Genomic DNA, 20,054 nt, shown 5'->3' on the forward strand with positions numbered 1-20,054 from the left:
AAATCACAGGGAGGGGTTCTTCTGCCCACCCATCTTGGGTCCAGGCCCACTCAAAGTCGGGTGTCTGGCTACACCCCTGCCTGAGAGCATCGGGCTGAAGCTTTGCTGCTGGGCCGCAGGAATAATGCCGTTTGCAAGGTGGCTTGCATGCAGGGTTATTCTTCTAAAGATCCTCGGGTAATTCTCAGCTCTGCCCAGGGCAGCCTAGCATTGACCTGATAGTGCTATGACATTTATACAGGACTTCAAGTGGCACAGTATGGTTTCATTTATTTTATTTGTTACATTTGTATCCCACATTTTCCCACCTATTTGCAGGCTCAATGTGGCTTACAATGTTCCGTCATGGCATTCGCCATTCCGGATTAAAAGTTACAATTGGTGTTACACAGAGAACATGGATGACATAATTGAATTCAGCAAACAGATATAGTAAGAAAACATTCAGACTATAAGGTAGAGTGGTGATGTGTCACAATTTCAGTTATTATCATGCAAATTTTTGAATGTTTCATCAATTGAAAAAAAAAATGATTTAACATACAAAAATTTGCATAACAAAATTAAGGAAAAGAATTGAGCATTTTCCACAACCTGTTTGGTTGGTTGGGGGTTTTTGACCAATGATTACGACTTGCACATATATGACGGAGATGGTCGGATTGCTTTAGATTTGCAGTAGCAAGGTATGAGGTCTTTCCCCCCTGTTTCCTTTCCTTTCACATTGTGATTTCAGTGTTGTTCAACACATCCATAATTTTCACTTGCTCATTTTGTTTTACCATCGGGACACAAATGTTACAAATAAATAAATAAAGGCATCAGCCTAGGCAGGAGCATGTGAGCAATTGGGCTTCACTCTTGCCCGAAGACCTCCCCAGACCACCACTGCTTGAAAAGTTAACATCAGTTTTGCCATCAGCACGCGCTAACCACACATTAATTATTTTTTGTGGTTGGGGCACATCAGGGGTGAAGGGGCATGGATGTGCTCATTAACTACTGTGTTCATATTCCCACCATACTAACTGGCTAATCTGTGAGGAGATGGTAAGTGTTCCCGCGGAAAATTTTTGAAATGGCCGCACACTCATGTTAACCTTAGCGCACGTCCATCAATGAAAGAAATTGAAAAAAAAGCCCTTTTTGGAGGCTGTACTACAAATCATCTTAGTGCGCAGAAAGGGCAGACTCTGGAATTCGTTGCCAGATAAGGTGGTTGGGGCGGTTGGCTTAGCGGAGTTTTAAAAAAAAGGTTAGACGGCTTCCTGGAGGAAAAGGACATAGAATGTTATTGAATGGACGTAGGAATGATCCGCTATTTCTGGGATGGGCGGGACGAAATGCTTGTTCTTTTGGCCGCTGTCGGAGACAGGGTGCTGGGCTCGATTCGACCCTTGGTCTGTCCCAGCATGGCGATGCTTAAGTCTTACTAATCCCATTTCTTAATGCAGCTTAGTCAAAGGACCCCATACTGAATTGATTTCCTTTTCCAATGATAAAGCTTTTCTTATGTCTTTCAGGTTAAACGTTATAAGGATGCAAAGAGGAAATCAAACAAATGTGAAAGAATTTATTCTTCATGGATTCACCATCAACATGGGTTCACGGGCTGCTCTATTTACACTGTTTCTAGTTATCTACACTCTGACGTTGATTGGAAATATATCCATCATCATGTTGGTATGGTCCAACACTTCCCTCCATAAACCTATGTACATTTTCCTTGGCAGTTTGTCGTTTGATGAAATCTGGTACACTACCACTACTGTCCCCAAAATGCTTTCTGGCTTGCTGTCTGGAATTAACTCTATTTCGTTCAGTGGTTGTTTCCTACAATTTTATTTCTTCTTCAGCTGTGGTGCAAACGAGTGCTTTCTCCTCACCATGATGGGTTATGATCGATATCTTGCCATTTGTCACCCTCTCCGCTATAACGTCTTAATGAGTAACAACAAATGCTGTTACTTTGTTGCTTCATGCTGGGTTGGTGCATTCCTCTGGTCTTTATTTCCCATAATATTAATATCGAAGTTGCCATTCTGCGGCCCAAATGAAATTAACCATTTCCTGTGTGATCCAGGGCCTTTACTGGAACTATCTTGTGTAAGGCACTATTCAACAGAAGTGGTCATTACTTTATATTTTGCTCTGCTGGGCTTCGTTACCTTCTCTTTTACTTTCATCTCATATGGTTTCATTATACGAACCATATTAAGAATCCCATCCTCATCTGGGCGCCGTAAGGCCTTCTCGACTTGTGCCTCCCACCTCACTGTGGTGAGCATTTTCTTTGGATGTATTTTATACATGTATATTAGACCACCGGGGAATCACCCATTTCCTATAGATAAGGTAATAGCTGTGTTCTACACAGTTGTGACTCCTTTATTGAATCCAGTAATCTACACGCTAAGGAACAAGGAGGCCTTGAATGCTTTGAAGAAGGTGATACGATAGTACAATTGAATTTGTTAACTTTTACTGATCTATTTGTGTAAACTGCCTGGAGGTACCATGTGTGTAACTGGTGGTATATGAATCCACTGTAAAGAAATAAAAAATAAATATTCTTCTGTATGTCTATATCTTACATGTTTAATATACTAGTTCTGAAATCTGTCCTGTGGACGGCAATTGCCAGTCTGGGTTGCATAATGTTCATTTATACGAACAAGGAGGGGGAACACTGAACACAACCAAAGGAGGCCACATGGTGGAGGAGTGGCCTAGTAGTTAGGGTGGTGGACTTTGGTCCTGAGGAACTGAGTTCGATTCCCTCTTCAGGCACAGGCAGCTCCTTGTGACTCTGGGCAAGTCACTTAACCCTCCATTGCCCCATGTAAGCCGCATTGAGCCTGCCATGAGTGGGAAAGCGCGGGGTACAAATGTAACAAAATGAAGATCATGAAGCACTGCTTATTAGGGGCCCAACACGGCCTGTGTTTCGATGCATTGCTGCATCAGGAATCAACCAATGATTTCATGATCAGTGGGCTTTCAAAATCTTCTATGAATTGTATCTATCCAGTTTTCAGATTTCACCAAGAAATCAATAAATGTCATCATTATCAAATAATGCATTATAAAGACTGATATGTATTATTTGCCTCTTGATTCTATATAGTTAGGGTTACCATATTTTGTCCTCTAAAAAAGAGGACACATGTCGCGCCCCCTGCCCTGCCCCGTCCCTACCATGCCCCTTTCGCATCCTCGCCATGCCCTTTCTCGCTTTCACCCCGCCCCCTGTCACATATTCCCCTCCCCTGCCCCGGGTCACAAATTCCCCTCCCCTTACTATCTACTGCCCTGGTGGTCTAGTGACCTCTTTGGGGCAGGAAAAAGCCCCCTCTTTCCTGCCCGGAGCGCTGCCCTAGCCCTGCATCCTGTTGCTGTGACGGTCTCGGGATTCAAAATGGCCGCCAAGAGTTGAAGTCTCGCGAGGCCACTTCAACTCTCGACGGCCATTTTGAATCCAGAGACTGTCACACAGCAACAGGATGCATGGGAAAGGCAGTGCTTCGGGCAGGAAAGAGGAGGCTCTGTCTTGTCCCGAAGAGGTCACTAGACCACCAGGGCTGTAGATAGTAAGTAAGGGAAGGGGAGGGGAGGCTAGGATAGGTCCGCCACCAGCCCACCCGTTTGTCCAGAAATCCGGACAAACGGGTGGATTGGCAAAACCCACCCGGATGCCCAGACATGTCCTCAAAAAGAGGACATGTCCGGGTAAATCCGGATGTATGGTAACCCTATATTTAGTTTAATTGGTCATATTCTGAATTTTCACGTGCAAATTAATTAGTTAACAAGCACATTAGTGCTGATAATTGCCAATTATGGAATGTGGAAGCTCAAACGAGTAAAACCTTTTTTCTCGAGGGAAATATTTTGCAACTTGGTACAATCTATGGTACTAAGCCATCTCGACTACTGCAAAGGAATCTATGTGAGATGCAAAGAACAAATCATAAAGAAACTCCAAACTGCTCAAAACATAGCATCCAGGCTCATATTTGGAAAACCGAGATTCGAAAGCGCAAAACCTCTACGAGAAAAACTGCACTGGCTCCCAATCAAAGAACGTATTGCTTTCAAAATCTGCACCCTGGTTCATAAAATCATCTACGGCAAAGCCCCAGGATACATGACAGACCTTATAGATCTACCAACCAGAAACACATCAAGATCATCACGAACATACCTAAATCTCCACCACCCAAGCTGCAAAAGACTCAAATAGAAATCAACCTACTCATCCAGCTTCTCCTATATAAGCACGCAACTATGGAACGCATTACCAAACGCCGTGAAAACAACATATGACCACCTTAACTTCCGGAAACTACTAAAAACCAACCTGTTCAAAAAGGCATACCCTAATGATCCAACTTAAATGCCTTAACCTGGCAACATAACAAAACCAAAACTCGTATTAAACATAGCTTAACTCTTCCTCCTTATAATTCCCCAAAGTGTCTATCACACACGACCTTTACTTTACCACAACCTCACTCTGTATTTGTTCATACCAGTATTGGCGATCGCCTCTACGGTACTATGTAAGCCACATTGAGCCTGCAAATAGGTGGACAAATGTGGGATACAAATGTAACAAAATAAATTAATTAAAACACGATTATTGACACTAATTGGCATTAATTAGAATTTACATGCAGAACTGTCTAAGCATATTCTATAATGTGACGCATGTAAATTCTAAGTCACATACTGAAGAGGGGCATGGCCAGTACTTCCCTCATCCGTTCCCTCCCTGGTTCCTTCCTTCCTTCTCACCCAGTACTTCCCTCATCCGTAACTGTCTTGTCTGTCTGTATTATTTAGATTGTAAGCTCTTTTGAGCAGGGACTGTCTCTTTCTGTCAGGTGTTCAGCGCTTCGTGCGTCTGGTAGCGCTATACAAATGCTAATAATAATAATAATAATCATAGCAATTTCTAAAATCTATATGCATTTTATAGAATACACGCGGTCCGAGTCTAATTTTGTTGCCAGCATTTACACCAAGTTTTACTTTGCGTAACTGCCAAAGACTAAATTTACTTCGCAGAAGGGCGCTCGGCCTATTCTACAAACTGAACAGAAATTTAGGTGAATTTTGCTTCAGTGCAGATTTTTTTAGGCGTGATATATAGAATCGAGCCCCTAGAACATAAATAGCCCCATTATACACAGAACCTAGAGATTGGAATACCTGCAGGAGGGCTTGGGTATTTGCTTGCACAAGCAATGGGAGAAGCCAGTGTTGACAGGGGCATCGGTCCCCTCTGGTACTGCCCATGTTGGCACCATCCTACAAAATGGTGCCTCTGCCCCCTAACTATAGTCTTGCAAGACTACCACTAGGGGACATCCTTCCCATATAAGAAGAAAGTTGACTTCTCTAAGAGGTCATTTTACAAGGGCATGCTAAAAAGTGGCTTGCGGTAGCGTAGGTGCGGGTTTTGGGCACACGGAGAATCATTTTTCTACACGCCTGTAAAAAAGGCCTCCTTTTTTCCCAAAAAATGGACATGTGGCAAAATCAAAATTGCCGCACATTCAATTTTGGTCTCCGACCTTACTGCCAGCAATAGACCTAGCGGTAAAGAATTTGGACCTACGCGCATCAGATGCCACTTGGCGTGCTTCCACTACATGCGTCCGAAAATAAAAATAAGTTTTTCGGATGCGCGTAGCGTACGCACGTGAAAAATGAAATTACCGCACGAGCTGTGCAGTAGTCAGGTGGTAAGCCCATTTTGGCCTGCGTTGGGTGCGCGTAGGCGCCTTACAAGGCTTAGTGAAAGGGGTCCTAAATGGAAGTCAGATGCCAAGTTCACCCCCCCCCCCCCCCCTGCATTTACAGCATCAGGCTTTGCAGTTCCTGCACTGTAGTTTTCCCTACTATAGCACGGAAAATGCAAAATCGTAGGGCACTTTAATGAAGGGCAATTAGTGCTAGACAATCTCACGATGCATTAGTGAGAACCACTTTGAATGAGGTATGCTGATCAAATTCTAGATTTATGTATTTATTTTAAAACTTATCACCCACTATTTCCGAAACTCAACAGAGAGAACAACTGATTTCCAAAAATCAAAATTATGCAAACCACAAAAAACAATGTATTTATAAATGACCTAGAGATGGGAATAACTAGTGAGGTAATTAAATTCGCCGATGACACAAAATTATTCAGGGTCGTCAAGTCGCAGGAGGAATGTGAACGATTACAGGAGGACCTTGCGAGACTGGGAGAATGGGCGTGCAAGTGGCAGATGAAGTTCAATGTTGACAAGTGCAAAGTGATGCATGTGGGTAAGAGGAACCCGAATTATAGCTACGTCTTGCAAGGTTCCGCGTTAGGAGTTACGGATCAAGAAAGGGATCTGGGTGTCGTCGTCGATGATACGCTGAAACCTTCTGCTCAGTGTGCTGCTGCGGCTAGGAAAGCGAATAGAATGTTGGGTGTTATTAGGAAGGGTATGGAGTCCAGGTGTGCGGATGTTATAATGCCATTGTATCGCTCCATGGTGCGACCGCACCTGGAGTATTGTGTTCAGTACTGGTCTCCGTATCTCAAAAAAGATATAGTAGAATTGGAAAAGGTACAGCGAAGGGCGACGAAAATGATAGTGGGGATGGGACGACTTTCCTATGAAGAGAGGCTGAGAAGGCTAGGGCTTTTCAGCTTGGAGAAGAGATGGCTGAGGGGAGATATGATAGAAGTGTATAAAATAATGAGTGGAATGGATCGGGTGGATGTGAAGCGACTGTTCACGCTATCCAAAAATACTAGGACTAGAGGGCATGAGTTGAAGCTACAGTGTGGTAAATTTAAAACGAATCGGAGAAAATTTTTCTTCACCCAACGTGTAATTAGACTCTGGAATTCGTTGCCGGAGAACGTGGTACGGGCGGTTAGCTTGACGGAGTTTAAAAAGGGGTTAGATAGATTCCTAAAGGACAAGTCCATAGACCGCTATTAAATGGACTTGGAAAAATTCCGCATTTTTAGGTATAACTTGTCTGGAATGTTTTTACGTTTGGGGAGCGTGCCAGGTGCCCTTGACCTGGATTGGCCACTGTCGGTGACAGGATGCTGGGCTAGATGGACCTTTGGTCTTTCCCAGTATGGCACTACTTATGTACTTATGTACTAATAACACCATTACGGTTCTCCCCCTCTACTTCTTGAACATTTGTTGATCTGTAATTTTTATGGATTCAAGTGGAATGACATTGCAACCAGAGAAATCTTGGGCGCAATCCAGTTCCTGGACCAAATTTATATTAACGTGAATAAGATATGAATCTTCAACCACTGTATTCTATGCTGTCACAAACAGCTGAAATGGAAAGACACTCAAAACAACTTTCTGTGTTCATCTATGCACTTAATTACAGAACTATTAATAAATTCCACTGGGCCCAGCACTTCTAAAAGTTCAGGATTCTTTGATGCTGTCTATTCTCCCTCGTTGCTGCCATCCTGCAAGAAACCCAACCCTTTATAAAGAAGAGAAGGGGAATGCCACTGCCTTTTGAGATCCCTGGAAAGAAGTGGGGGGTTCTTAGCCTGATCCATGAGCTTAAAGGTAGTGGAGTTAGAGATGGAAGGCTGAGTTGCAAGTTTCTGCTTTGTCGAGCTGAAGAGACAATAGTCAAACACTCATTCTGGAGACTCACAGTAAGTAATGCACAGTTCATCCTGTTTATTATGTCTAGGTTACAGGTTCTTTTTAGCAGGGATTCTCTCTTATGCAGATGTGCACTGTACTGCTTACATCTAACATAGTAACATAGTAGATGACGGCAGAAAAAGACCTGCACGGTCCATCCAGTCTGCCCAACAAGATAAACTCATATGTGCTACTTTTTGTGTATACCTTTCCTTGATTTGTGTCTGCCATTTTCAGGGCACAGAGCATAAAAGTCTGACCAGCACTTGCCCCACCTCCCACCACCGGCTCTGCCTCCCAATCTCGGCTAAGCTTCTGAACAGGATTCCTTTATGTTTATCCCACGCATGTTTGAATTCCGTTACCGTTTTCATCTCCACCACCTCCCGCGGGAGGGCATTCCAAGCATCCACCACTCTCTCCGTGAAAAAATAATGAATATGAGGAGTAATTTCAAATTCATTGGGGGTCAAAACAAAACATCCAGGGGCCCTTTTACTAAGCTGCGACAGGGCTAACACGCGAGTACTGCGCGCCAAATCAATCCTACTGCCGGGGTAGCATGGATGCCCTGAAGTAGCTTCAACGTTGGCACATACAGTTTCCCATGGTAGAAACTAATTTTCTATTTTTCTACTGGGGGGGGGGGGGGGTTGGTATTTCCAGCGGTAAACGGCAGCGTGGCCACACTGTGCCACACGCTGTCTGAATACTTCATGACTAGCCCGTGAGCCTTTACCATCAAGTAAATAGGTGGCATTAAGGGCGCAGGCAGTAAACCATCTAAACTTCAGGAAATGATTGAGGACCACCCTGTTCAAGAAGGCCTACCTTCCAGACGTAACTTAGTTCACCTCTTCCTCTCTTTTACAGCAATATTTACGGACCCTAATTTGATCGTTTATTATCTTCTATTATCTCTGCTGTTTTATACGTTACGTTTACGATCACTATTTTACTATGACTTTGTTTAATGATACTTTACTGAAATGTAGCCTACCCATGATACTGTGTAAGCCACGTTGAGCCTGCAACTGGTGGGAAAATGTGGGGTATAAATGTGTTAAATAAATAAATAGCTACACGCTACTTTTTCATATTAGCGCACAACCATTTATTGCCTCATTTTAAAAAACAAGGCCCTTTTCCCAGCTGCGGTATAAAAATGGCCCAGCGAGCGCCAATTTCAAACACCCACACTAGCCCAGGCCACCGTTTGCCACGGTTTAGTAAAAGGGCCCCCCAAAAGACGTACAACAAATGAATCCACTATGCCTGAGGAAGGAGAAAACATTGACAGCTCATTCTTGGTTCATTTTGGAGATTTACCCTAACTGATGATTTTTTTTTCCATTCATTCTACACATTTGTTTTAACCGATTAATCTGTGTTAATGATCTTAACACTCATTCATTTGATTTAGCATGCACTGAGGGGGTCTTTTTTAAAGTGGTGGTAAGGGAAAGGGGGCTTGATATACCATCTTTCTGTGGTTTTTGCGGCTACATTCAAAATGGTTTACATAGTATATATTTAGATTTTGCTCACACCTTTTTCAGTAGTAGCTCAAGGTGAGTTATATTCAGGTACTCTGGATATTTTTCTGCCCCAATCTAAGTTTGTACCTGAGGCAATGGAGAGTTAAGTGACTTGCCCAAGATTACAAGGAGCAGCAGTGGGATTTGAACCGGCCACCTCTGGATTGCAAGACCAGTGCTCTAGCCACTAGGCCACTCCTTCACTCCGCACTACATATGGGTACTTATTTGCACCTGGGGCAATGGAGGGTTAGGAGATTTGCCCAGAGTCACAAGGAGTTGCAGTGAGAATCAAACCCAGTTCTGCTGCACTAACCACTAGGCTACTCCTCCACCCCAACATGGGCTTACTCAGTGCGTGTTTTCTAGCAAAAAAGGTTCCGGTACTCAAATGCCAGGCTACCCTTCAGGGGTGGGGTGATCACTGAGGGACCCACCCCACAATAGCCAGGACCCTGCAACCAGTCACAGAATCTGAAAGGGCAGAATTGGTGTGTAGAGCCTGAGCTCTTTCATTAAAACTTGGGGACCATGGGTCAATTTTAGGAGACAATGGAAAAGGTGCTGGTACTCAGTACCCTCAAGTACCCCCTCAAAAGCCCTGGGCTTACTGCATGCTACCCCAAAACTATAGCCAACTTAACCCAGCTGCTGGCAGTAGTTCTGGTTCCAGCGTGCAGCATTTCCGGCATGCCAGAAAAATGTTTTTATAGCGCGGTGCTAACCCAGTGATGATTGAGCATCACCACAACTGCCCGGTTACCACTGGGTTACTGCAGGAGCCTTTACCGACACCTCGATGGGTGGCGGTAAATGCTCCTCACCACATGGCCATGCAGTAAGAGTTATCTTACTGTGTGGCCGTGTTGGGGGGGCATTTTACCCTCTGCAATAAAAAGGGTCCTGGCTATTGCAGGGCCTTTTCCTACAGCTTAGTAGAAGGACCCCTGAATCTTCTAAGTGATGCTTATGAGCCAAATGTGTATTAACAAATGACCAATCCCCAAAACACAACAGAGGTGAATTTAAAAAAAACCCCAAATGCAATGTAGAACCGATGTGGAGCATTAGTGACTTTACATCATTTTCATTCTCTTGACATCCTAGAAGGTTTTCTTTTCATTCCAGTTGCATGATGCAAAGATGAGTTAGGGAGGGAGTAGATCAAGAAGCTCTGAAAAAAATCACCGCCTGAAATCCACCTCAAGAAAAGGATTCCGACTTTGCAAAACCCGTGTCTTAAGATGACTCATTTAACTGTTAAAGTGAAATGTCTACAAAACTTTTCAATGTATTCTTTAGAATATATTTGTAATTTTCTTACATCTTTACCCATCCACCTTGACCGCATATGCATGAGTTAATTCATTCCTATATTATCGTATATAGAAATGAGAGTCAGCAAATACATTGTAGATGATACCTAATGGTTTTTGACAAGCTTTTAAGAAATATCTTCGCTTCATTAGGTCAGATAACACTGAAAAGCTTGTCAAAGAAATTTTAGTCCAACAAAAAAGGTATCATTTATATCTTGTTTGTTAGCCCTGGTACAAAATAAGTACCTGAATAAATGTAAACCGCTTTGAATGCAGTTGCAAAAAACCTCAGAAAGGCGGTATATCAAGTCCCATTTCCCTTTCCCTTATTGAAGTGGACTAACATGGCAATCACAACTCTTGGTTTGAAACCTTTGGGAGACCTAAGGCGCTGTAGCACTGATCAGAAGCCCAAGCAGGCATCACTTTGATATAGGGAGAAACCCAGAGATTGGAAAGACAACATGCCCAGAGGGGGTCAGACCGGCTGTATGGCTGAAATAAACAATTGACATTTTTTTCTTTATTGGATTTTTTTGTTTTCTTTTGCTACAAGACTCAAAACAAGGATCAGTTTGGTAAGTGTGTTGCTTTTGGAACATATGGAGTTTTTTTTTAATTTGTAAAGAAGTATTTATTGAAAATTCGAAAACAGCATTACAACAGATGTTGAAAGAATCAATCTCAAACAAACAGACATTACAGAACAACATCCTTTAGTATAGAAAAATGGCTCATTTAAACAACTTCTCAATTTTTGTTTTTATATGCTCAAGAGAAACCCAATCCCACTCCCTCCCCCCTCAAAACCCAATAAATTACTATATGAACATCCCCTCCCCCACTTTCAACAGGAGCAGTGAGTTATAAAAGGCTCCCAAATATCCTCCCACTTTGTCAAAGAATGGTGACTAATTGCCCACAACCTCTCCATTTCACAAACATACCACAACTTATTCAACCAGGTAATCAAAGAAGGGACATGAATTGACTTTCTTAAGTTCTTAACGCAGGATTCTTGGAAAAACAGCGTTGATTGTATAAAGTCGATAGTTTTTTTGTATCTTAGGTTATAATTTTTCTGCATGGCCATTGGTCATTCTATGCACGGTTCTTTACTTATTGCATGCTTACCATGAATGTATGATATTTGTATTGTGTTTTGAAGAGCATCAGCTTTATTAGATGTCTGTGTTTTTATCATATTTTTTGGAGAAAATTTACCAATTGATTCCATAGAAAACACCACCCTTTGAAAAATGTCCTCCATGAGAAAGAAATGATTATGAGCTTTTCCATCTTATTCTTTATTTATTTGTTTATTTATTTCTTACATTTGTATCCCACATTTCCCCACCTATTTGCAGGCTCAATGTGGCTTACACAGTACAGTAGAGGCTTTGAAGTCTCCGGTGAACAAATACAATGTTGTGATAGGATAGAGTTCATGTACCTATTCTCCTACCTGCCAGCCCTGCTGTGTTTTCAAAATGGCGGCCACGACTTCCCACGGTAGTCTTGCGGGTCTTGACAGTCTCGCGAAACTTTCGCAGGGAGTCTCGGCAGCCACTTTTAAAATACGGTGATGCCGGGTGGGGGAGAATAGTGGCAGTCCAGCGGGCCGAGTAGGAAAGAACATGTTCCCCATGCTGGGCCACTAGATCAACAGCGGAGCGCCAGGCATCCGGGCAGAGCCTCTGGGCCCCCTAGAGCCTCTGGGCCAGGGGCGCAGCCAGACCTCGATGGGAGGGGGCCAGAGCCCGAGGTGGGGGGGGCAGTTTAGCCGCCTCCCCCCGCTGCTGACCCCCCCCCTTGCTGCCGCCGCCCCTCTGCCACTTTGGACCCACCTTGCCACTTTGGACCGCCGTCGCAACTGCATCTGCAAACACCCCCTGCTGCCGCCCGCCCCCTGCCCCACCTCCGTATCAGGTACCTTGTTTGCTGGCAGGGCTACATGCACGGTGCAGGACATAAGGCGTCAGAAACAGATTATCCCACAATGAAGGCGCCTCAGTCGACTGGCACTGAAGAAAACTCTTTGGTTGGTGGGGATTGGGGACCCCCGCCAGCAAACAAGGTATCTGATGTGGGGCCAGGGGGTGGGCGGCGACAGTGGGGGGGTCAAATGTAGATGGGGCCAGGACGTAATCTGTGGGGGCCCATGCCCCCGTGGCCACACATAGCTACGCCCCTTCTCTGGGCCCTCGGGCACTGCCCGGTTGCCCAAATGGTCAGTCTGCCCCTGCCTATATGTAGATACAGTAGGTTTTTGAATGGGATAAGGGCCTGGGTCCTGCTTGCTGTTCTAATAGGACTGGCCATAAAGCCTGGTGTGTACTGTTTCACATCTTTAGGGGGGGAGGCCAGTGACCACTGGGGGAGTATAGGGGGTCACCTTCAAAATCTGCACCTTAGTCCACAAAATCATATACGGCGTAGTTCCAGGATACATGACAGACCTTATAGATCTGCCAATAAGAAACAAAGTCAAATCATCAAGATCCTACACTACCCAAATTGCAAAGGTCAGAAATACAAAACAACTTATGCATCCAGCTTCTCTTACATAAGCGCAAAACTATGGAATGGCCTCCCAAAAGCTGTGAAAACAATGCACGACCACCTGAACTTCAGGAAATCACTAAAAACCAACCTCTGCAAAAAGGCCTACCCCAACGACCCCACGTAACCCTCTTCACCTACCAACACAGCATGACAATGATCGAACAGGACAACACGCAATCATCATCCCTCGCGACCCTCCACTTATAACTCATACGATCACTATACAACCTTGTATCTGTTATCAACCAACTGGGCAAACGCCTTTGACGGTACTATGTAAGCCACATTGAGCCTGCAAATAGGTGGGAAAATGTGGGATACAAATGCAACAAATAAATGCCTGAATCCTTCCACTGGTCATTTGATTATTTAAAGCACCTTTTTGTACTTGATTGAAATAGCGCTGGAGTGTACCCGGCAGTAATCAGGCAGTGCTTCTCGCTGCCAGTTACTACTGGGTTAGCACGGGAGCCCTTACCACTACCTCAATGGGTGGCAGTAAGGGCCCCCCCCCCCCCCAAATGCCTACACAGCAACTGCTTTACTTTCTGCATGGCCATTTCCTACAGGAAAAAAAAAGACTTCCCTTTTACCCGCTGCAGTAAAAGGTGGCCATGGCGCACATGAAAAATGCACGCTGATGCCAGCGCAGGCCCCCTTTTGCCGCATCTTGGTAAAAGGGTCCTTATGTGCCTTACAATTTAGGAGCATTACTTTACTGAATACGCTTAGACAGTTGTGCATGCAAATTTTAATTAATGCCAATTAATGTCAATAATTGCATATTAATTGGCAATTATCGGCTCTGACTGGTTTGTTAGCTAAGTAAGTTGTGTGTGCAAATCCAGAATACGACTGCTTCTGCACGTGCAACTTAAGTCGCACTGTATAGAATCCGGGAGAAAATGTTCCACTTCATTTGCAAAAGAGACAAATCAGATGCTAAGGTTTGAAAATAAAATGCTACCCTAATTCTATGACTGGGCCCTTACATTTATACCCTATTTGAGGGTATAAATGTACTGAATACTAGAAGTTTTGCAGATAAGTGTAGACTTACAAGTACATAAGTATTGCCATACTGGGAAAGGCCAAAGGTCCATCAAGCCCAGCATCCTGTTTCCGAATAGTGGCCAATCCAGGCACAAGTACCTGGCAGAAACCCAAAGTGTAGCAACATTCCATGTAGAACCTCAAAGAGTAGCAAGATTCCATTCAGAATCCCAAGTACATAAGTGTTGCTATACTGGGACAGACCAAAGGTCCATCAAGCCCAGCATCCTGTTTCCAACAGTGGCCAATCCTGGTCACAAATCCCTGGCAAGATCCCGAAAAGTACAAAACATTCTATACTGCTTATCCCAGAAATAATGGATTTTCCCCAAGTCCAATTTAATAATGGTCTATGGACTTTTCCTTAAGGAAGCCGTCCAAACCTTTTTTTTAAACTCCGCTAAGCTAACCGCCTTTACCACATTCTCTGGCAATAAATTCCAGAGTTTATAAATGACAACAAAATGCCTAAGTGCTATCCTGTAAGGGTGAGATTCAATAAATGGTGCTCAATTGTCACTCAATGCTATTCTTTATGGGCAATCAAAGATGAGCACCCATTATAGAATTAGCATTGAGAGCCTTATTCTATAAAGGTTATGCTACTAAATTTATGCTCCTAAAATTTCTGCTCCTAATTTACCAGCATAATCTATTTTGGAGCAGAGAGTATCCTCGCAATTTAGGAGTAGACATTTAGGAGCATAACCTTTATAGAATAAGGCTCTGAGTGCCAATTTCTGCACCCAAATTTGGGCACCCAGGACTTAATGTCTGCTGAAACCAGACGTAATTCCTGACACCCAATTTGTGTGTGCAACCCGGTATTCTATAACACTGCGTGCAAATTCATTAGATCCCTGTATGATAGCATTTGAAAATGGCCTCTTCTTTATTCTATAAAAACAGTGGCGGGTTTAAACCCCCAAGCTGCACTCAAGTATATTCAAAGTGCCCCCTCCCCCAACAAGACTGGAGATGACGAAGAAAACAAGTAACTGACATGTAACAGTTGACCTGCCTATTGGTAAATCCACCCTGTCTACAAGCAGTGACGACAAAATATCGTCACTGTTCCACTGGAGTAAATTGCGGTCCATTAAGAATAAAAAGTTAATAGAATTAGTGAATTAACTCTTATTCTATGCGTTGGCTGTTCTTGATCCTTCCAGGTTAAATGTTGGAAGAATGCTGGGAGAAAACCAAACAGAAGTGAAAGATTTTATTCTCCGTGGACTCTACGTCGATGGAAGTGCACAACCTGTCGTATTTACACTAATCTTACTGATCTACGTCCTCACGTTAGTTGGGAATATGTTGATCATGCTGTTGGTGTGGTCCAACCCTTCTCTTCATAAGCCCATGTACATCTTCCTTGGAAATTTATCTTTTGTTGAAATCTGGTACACAACTACCACAGTGCCAAAAATATTATCTGGTTTCCTTTCAAGAAATAACTTCATTTCCTTCACCGGCTGTTTCCTACAGTTTTTTTTCTTCTTCTCCTTGGGTACAACTGAGTGTTTCCTTCTCACCATCATGGGCTATGATCGATATCTAGCCATCTGCCAGCCCTTACGCTACAACGTGTTAATGAGCAGCAGGATATGCTTATGGCTTGCCACTTATTGCTGGATTTCTGGGTTCCTTTGGTCTATCCTCCCCGTAAGCTTAATATCCCAGCTGCCATTCTGTGGCGAGAATGAAATTGATCACATCCTATGTGATACAGGACCACTGCTGGAAATTTCTTGTGTGAGGGATTTTACGATAGAAGTTGCATGCTCTATATGCACCTCGTCAATGCTCGTCGCTACCTTCTCATTTACGTGCATCTCTTATGCTTTCATTATACAAACCATAGTAAGAATTCCTTCCGCGGCTGGACGTCGCAAGGCCTTTTCCACCTGTGCCTCTCACCTCATTGTGGTGATCACATTTTTTGGATGTGCTATGTACATGTATGTCAGGCCTTCGGGAAAGCATCCATTCCATTATGACAAATTGGTGGCCATACTCTATACTATTGTGACGCCTTTACTGAATCCCGTAATCTATAGCCTGAGGAACAAAGAGTTCATAAAAGCAGTGCAAAAATTTATGAGTCATTAACAACTGGACTGTATTTTGTGTCTTTATGCGGTTCGTATTTGTAGAATGTGCTTACACAGAACTTTTCATGCACCTACATTTTTGTCTATAGCTTCTTCGTGTTCAGGTGCTACCTTTCTTTATAGCCATTTCTACTGTTTTATTGATTTTAATGAAATGTTATTTTATGGTGGGGGTTATGTTATTAGATTATTGTTCCAACTTGCTTTGTTCTATAAAAGATAAGTCAACAAATGTAACTAAATAGATAAATGTATACATATTACATTTCGTAAGATCATCAAGTAACCTTGTTTATGTTGTAAATGGCAAGGGGCAGGGTTTTGTTTGCCAATGATAGATATGTAGACAAGGACCACCCCCACCCCCACTTCCTCCTCTTCTGGCTTAAGGCCCCTGCCCCATTCAGGCAGTGGTGTGCTGGAGCAGGCTCTCACAGGCTCGCAAGAGCCGGTCGTTAAGTTTTTAAGAATTTGGGGAGCCGGTTGTTAAAGTAAGGCCCTCCATGGCTACTTTAACAACTGGCTCCCAAAATGTGGGCTTGGGCCCCCTGCTGAATTCTCTTTTACTTTGCTGGTGGGGATGCTGAGCCCTGCCAGCCAAGTAAATAGACTACTGCTGCTCCCTGCTCCTTGTTTCCAGCTCTGGGCAGCAGGCTGAGACTTCTCGAGCATGTGAGAGAAGTTCCAGCATGCTGCTCAGAGCAAGACGTTGGGAGTGGTGGCTGCCAGCAAAGGTATGCCTAGCGTGCCCGCACGAAGGGAGGGAGGAGAGAGAGAGGCAAGTGTTGCTCCCCCCCCCCCCAGGCCACCCCTGGCCCTTCCAACTGCAGAGCTGGCTACGTCCGGAGAAAGAGCCTGTTGTTAAAAATTTACCAGCACACCCCTGCTTTCAGGCCTAACTTTATCTGAATATCCCTGGGGTCTAGTGCACTCTCTATTGGAGTAGAAGAAATGTCTTTTCCCTCCTGCCTATGTTAGCAGCATTATCCAATATGGTAGCTGTGACCTTTCTCCATAATGGTACCACTAGGAATTGCCTTAGTACTATGAGACTATGGAAAACTATCACAACTGCCATATTGGATGTGGTCATGACCATGGGCAGGAGTAAATGGGATCTCTTTTGCCTCTATAGATGCCATTAGACCACTAGGAATTTTCAGATTCAGGTAGGCACAGAGGCCTATGGGGAATGGGGTGAGATCAGCTGAAAGGGGAAGGAGAGCAGTAAGGGAGGGGAGCCATAGGATGGAGACATAGAAGAAGCCAGAAAATTTTCATTTTGTGCCATCAGCCTTGAAGACAAAAGGGGGAACCCCAAAACAAAATGAACATTTTCCTAAATGCAATGGGAAATTACATGAAATCAATATTTTCTGGCTTCCTATCCCTACTACTACTACTACTATTAAACATTTCTATAGCGCTACTAGACTTACGCAGCGCTGTACAAATTAACATGAAAAGACAGTCCCTGCTCAACAGAGCTTACAATCTAAATTGGACAGACGAACAGACAGCTAGGGGTGGGGAAATTGCAGTGGTAGGGGTGATAAGTGAGGGTGTTGAGTAAGAGAGTCATGGTTAGGAGTCGAAAGCAGTAGCAAAGAGGTGGGCTTTAAGCCTAGACTTGATAGACTTGATCGACACATGTTTGACATGTAACCTGTTCCGGGGCAGAGGGAGCAGGGAACCAGTGGAGCCGACAGGCGCGCGGCTGCTCTCTGCACCCTCCAGCAGCGTGCACCCGGGGCGGACCGCCCCCACCGCCCCGCCCTTGCTACGCCACTGCCTCAATGGGTGGCAGTAAGGGCTTCCCCTCCCGAAATGGCCATGCAGCAAGTGCTTTACTTGCCACCTGGCCATTTCCTGTAGGAAAGCGAGACTTCCCTTTTACCAGCTGAGGTTAAAGGGGGCCTTGGCACACATGTCAAACATGTGTCGATGCCAGCACTGGCCACCTTTTGCCATAGCTTGGTAATAGGAGCCCCAAGTAAGCTCTCCTTCACTTCACCCCCCCCCCCCATAAACCTATTTATTTTCAATATGGAGGGGGACAGAAACAATGGGGATTTAAGAAGGATGCGACGCTTAAACTCTCCAGTAAAGGGCTGGCCAAAATGAGAATATTTTAAAAACGTAAACATGCCTGGGAGCGGCTGTATATTTCCCACATGGAAATATTAGGTCCTGCACTAGTGATTCCCAAACCTGTCCTGGGGGAACCCCAGCTAGTCAGGTTTTTCAGGATATCAATGATGAATATTCATGAGATAAATTTACATACAATGTCTCCTTGGTAAGCAAATATGCACATTCCCTGTGGATAACCTAAAAACCTGATTGGCAGGGGTTCCCCAAGGACAGGATTGGAACCCACTGTCCTACACTATGGGGTGCAATCGGATAGTATTTTGATCTATTCAGGCAATAGCCAAACCATGCACCATCACATCCAATGTTATTTCTACATATTATTAACATCCACGTGTAATGTAAGACTTTCCTATAATCACCATTAAAATGTAGATGTTTCCATGAAAATGGTGGAACTTCCATATGGAAATTACTTATAAGAATTCTGGAAAAAAAAGCTCTCTATTTTATGTTTTTTTGTACATATGATATTGCATTTGCAAAATTCATTCTAAAAAAAATACAAAATTACTACTGAATTGAGAAGTCATGCAAAATTGGTTCATTAACAATTTTCAGGTAGTGAAATGAGGTACAGAAAAATAAAGTATTTTACAGCTAAATGAGGTGTAATCAAGGTTTTTCTTGTGATAAATTGCACAAAGCCATGTTGCACATTTCATCATGGTTCTTGCTCAGGATCACACAAACTGTGGTACACACACACCACTTAGTATCAGTGGCGTAGCCAAGGGTGGGCCTGGGTGGGCCCAGGCCCACCCACTTTGAGTTCAAGCCCACCCAGTAGCAGCACACCTATGATGTGGCTGGCAGGGATCCCCGAGCCCCACCAGCTGAAAACTCCTAACTGTCCCTCCTGCATACCTTGTAAATAGCAGATCTTCGCCTGCAGCGAGCAGCGACTGATACATACTATTCGCACCAGCCCCACAGCCTTCCCTCTGATGTATTCCCTTCTATGTGGAAACAGGAAGTTGTATCAGAGGGAAGGCTGTGGGGCCAACATGAGCAGTGTGTATTAGTTGCTGCATGCGAGGGAGGGAGGATGTTTGAGAGACCAAATGGCATGCAGGCGAGAGAGGGAGAGACCAAATCACTTGTGGGACAGGGCAAAGTTATTCTGCCCACCCATCCTGGCCCAGGCCCACCCAAAATTGGATGTCTGGCTACGCCCCTGCTTAGTATACACTACAGATCCTACTGAGATCTTCTGGATGTGGACTGCTAATCAAATTTTATATGAATAAAACTAATTATTACAATGATGGTTATCCTCCTGTATTTCTTAAATGTTGATTGACCCTGATTTCTAGATAACCATGCCCTATGCTCTATATCAATATTTTGTTAGCACAAAATATTTCTACTCAACCACTGTAATCTGTGGCATCAGGAACAGCTGTAATGGAAAGATCTTCAAACACATTTTCTGTGTTAACTATGCATATAATTACAAAGGAATTAATGACCTCCACTGGGTAAAACAACCCTTCTAAATATTTAAGATTTTTCTATGATGAAAGACTTGCAGTTAACCTCTCTGGGTACTTCCACCCTGCAATATATAAATCGAGGATGGGTAAAGTCTGTCGAGCTGCCTTGAAAGGACTGTCAACCTAAGAT

The 20,054-nt window shown here is 43.8% G+C and overlaps 2 protein-coding genes across 2 annotated transcripts; both read left to right on the plus strand.

Annotated features, from left to right (window-relative positions):
* The first annotated feature begins 1,539 nt into the window (after nt 1-1,539).
* LOC115457971 (olfactory receptor 11H6-like) lies at nt 1,540-2,460 on the plus strand. The gene has a single exon (XM_030187701.1). It carries the CDS (start codon nt 1,540-1,542, stop codon nt 2,458-2,460), a length of 921 nt encoding a protein of 306 aa, XP_030043561.1.
* Nucleotides 2,461-15,348: 12,888 nt separating this feature from the next.
* Nucleotides 15,349-16,272, plus strand: LOC115457089 (olfactory receptor 11G2-like). Its single transcript, XM_030186513.1, has one exon. The coding sequence runs from the start codon at nt 15,349-15,351 to the stop codon at nt 16,270-16,272; it is 924 nt and encodes a 307-aa protein (XP_030042373.1).
* The last annotated feature ends 3,782 nt before the right edge of the window (nt 16,273-20,054 follow it).

The sequence above is a fragment of the Microcaecilia unicolor genome, chromosome 14, assembly GCF_901765095.1.
Source record: "Microcaecilia unicolor chromosome 14, aMicUni1.1, whole genome shotgun sequence".
Lineage (NCBI taxonomy): Eukaryota > Metazoa > Chordata > Amphibia > Gymnophiona > Siphonopidae > Microcaecilia > Microcaecilia unicolor.

Excerpts from the sequence above, each read along its gene's own strand:
- LOC115457089 (XM_030186513.1), top strand. The coding sequence starts at position 15,349 with ATGCTGGGAGAAAACCAAACAGAAGTGAAAGATTTTATTCTCCGTGGA.
- LOC115457971 (XM_030187701.1), top strand. The coding sequence starts at position 1,540 with ATGCAAAGAGGAAATCAAACAAATGTGAAAGAATTTATTCTTCATGGA.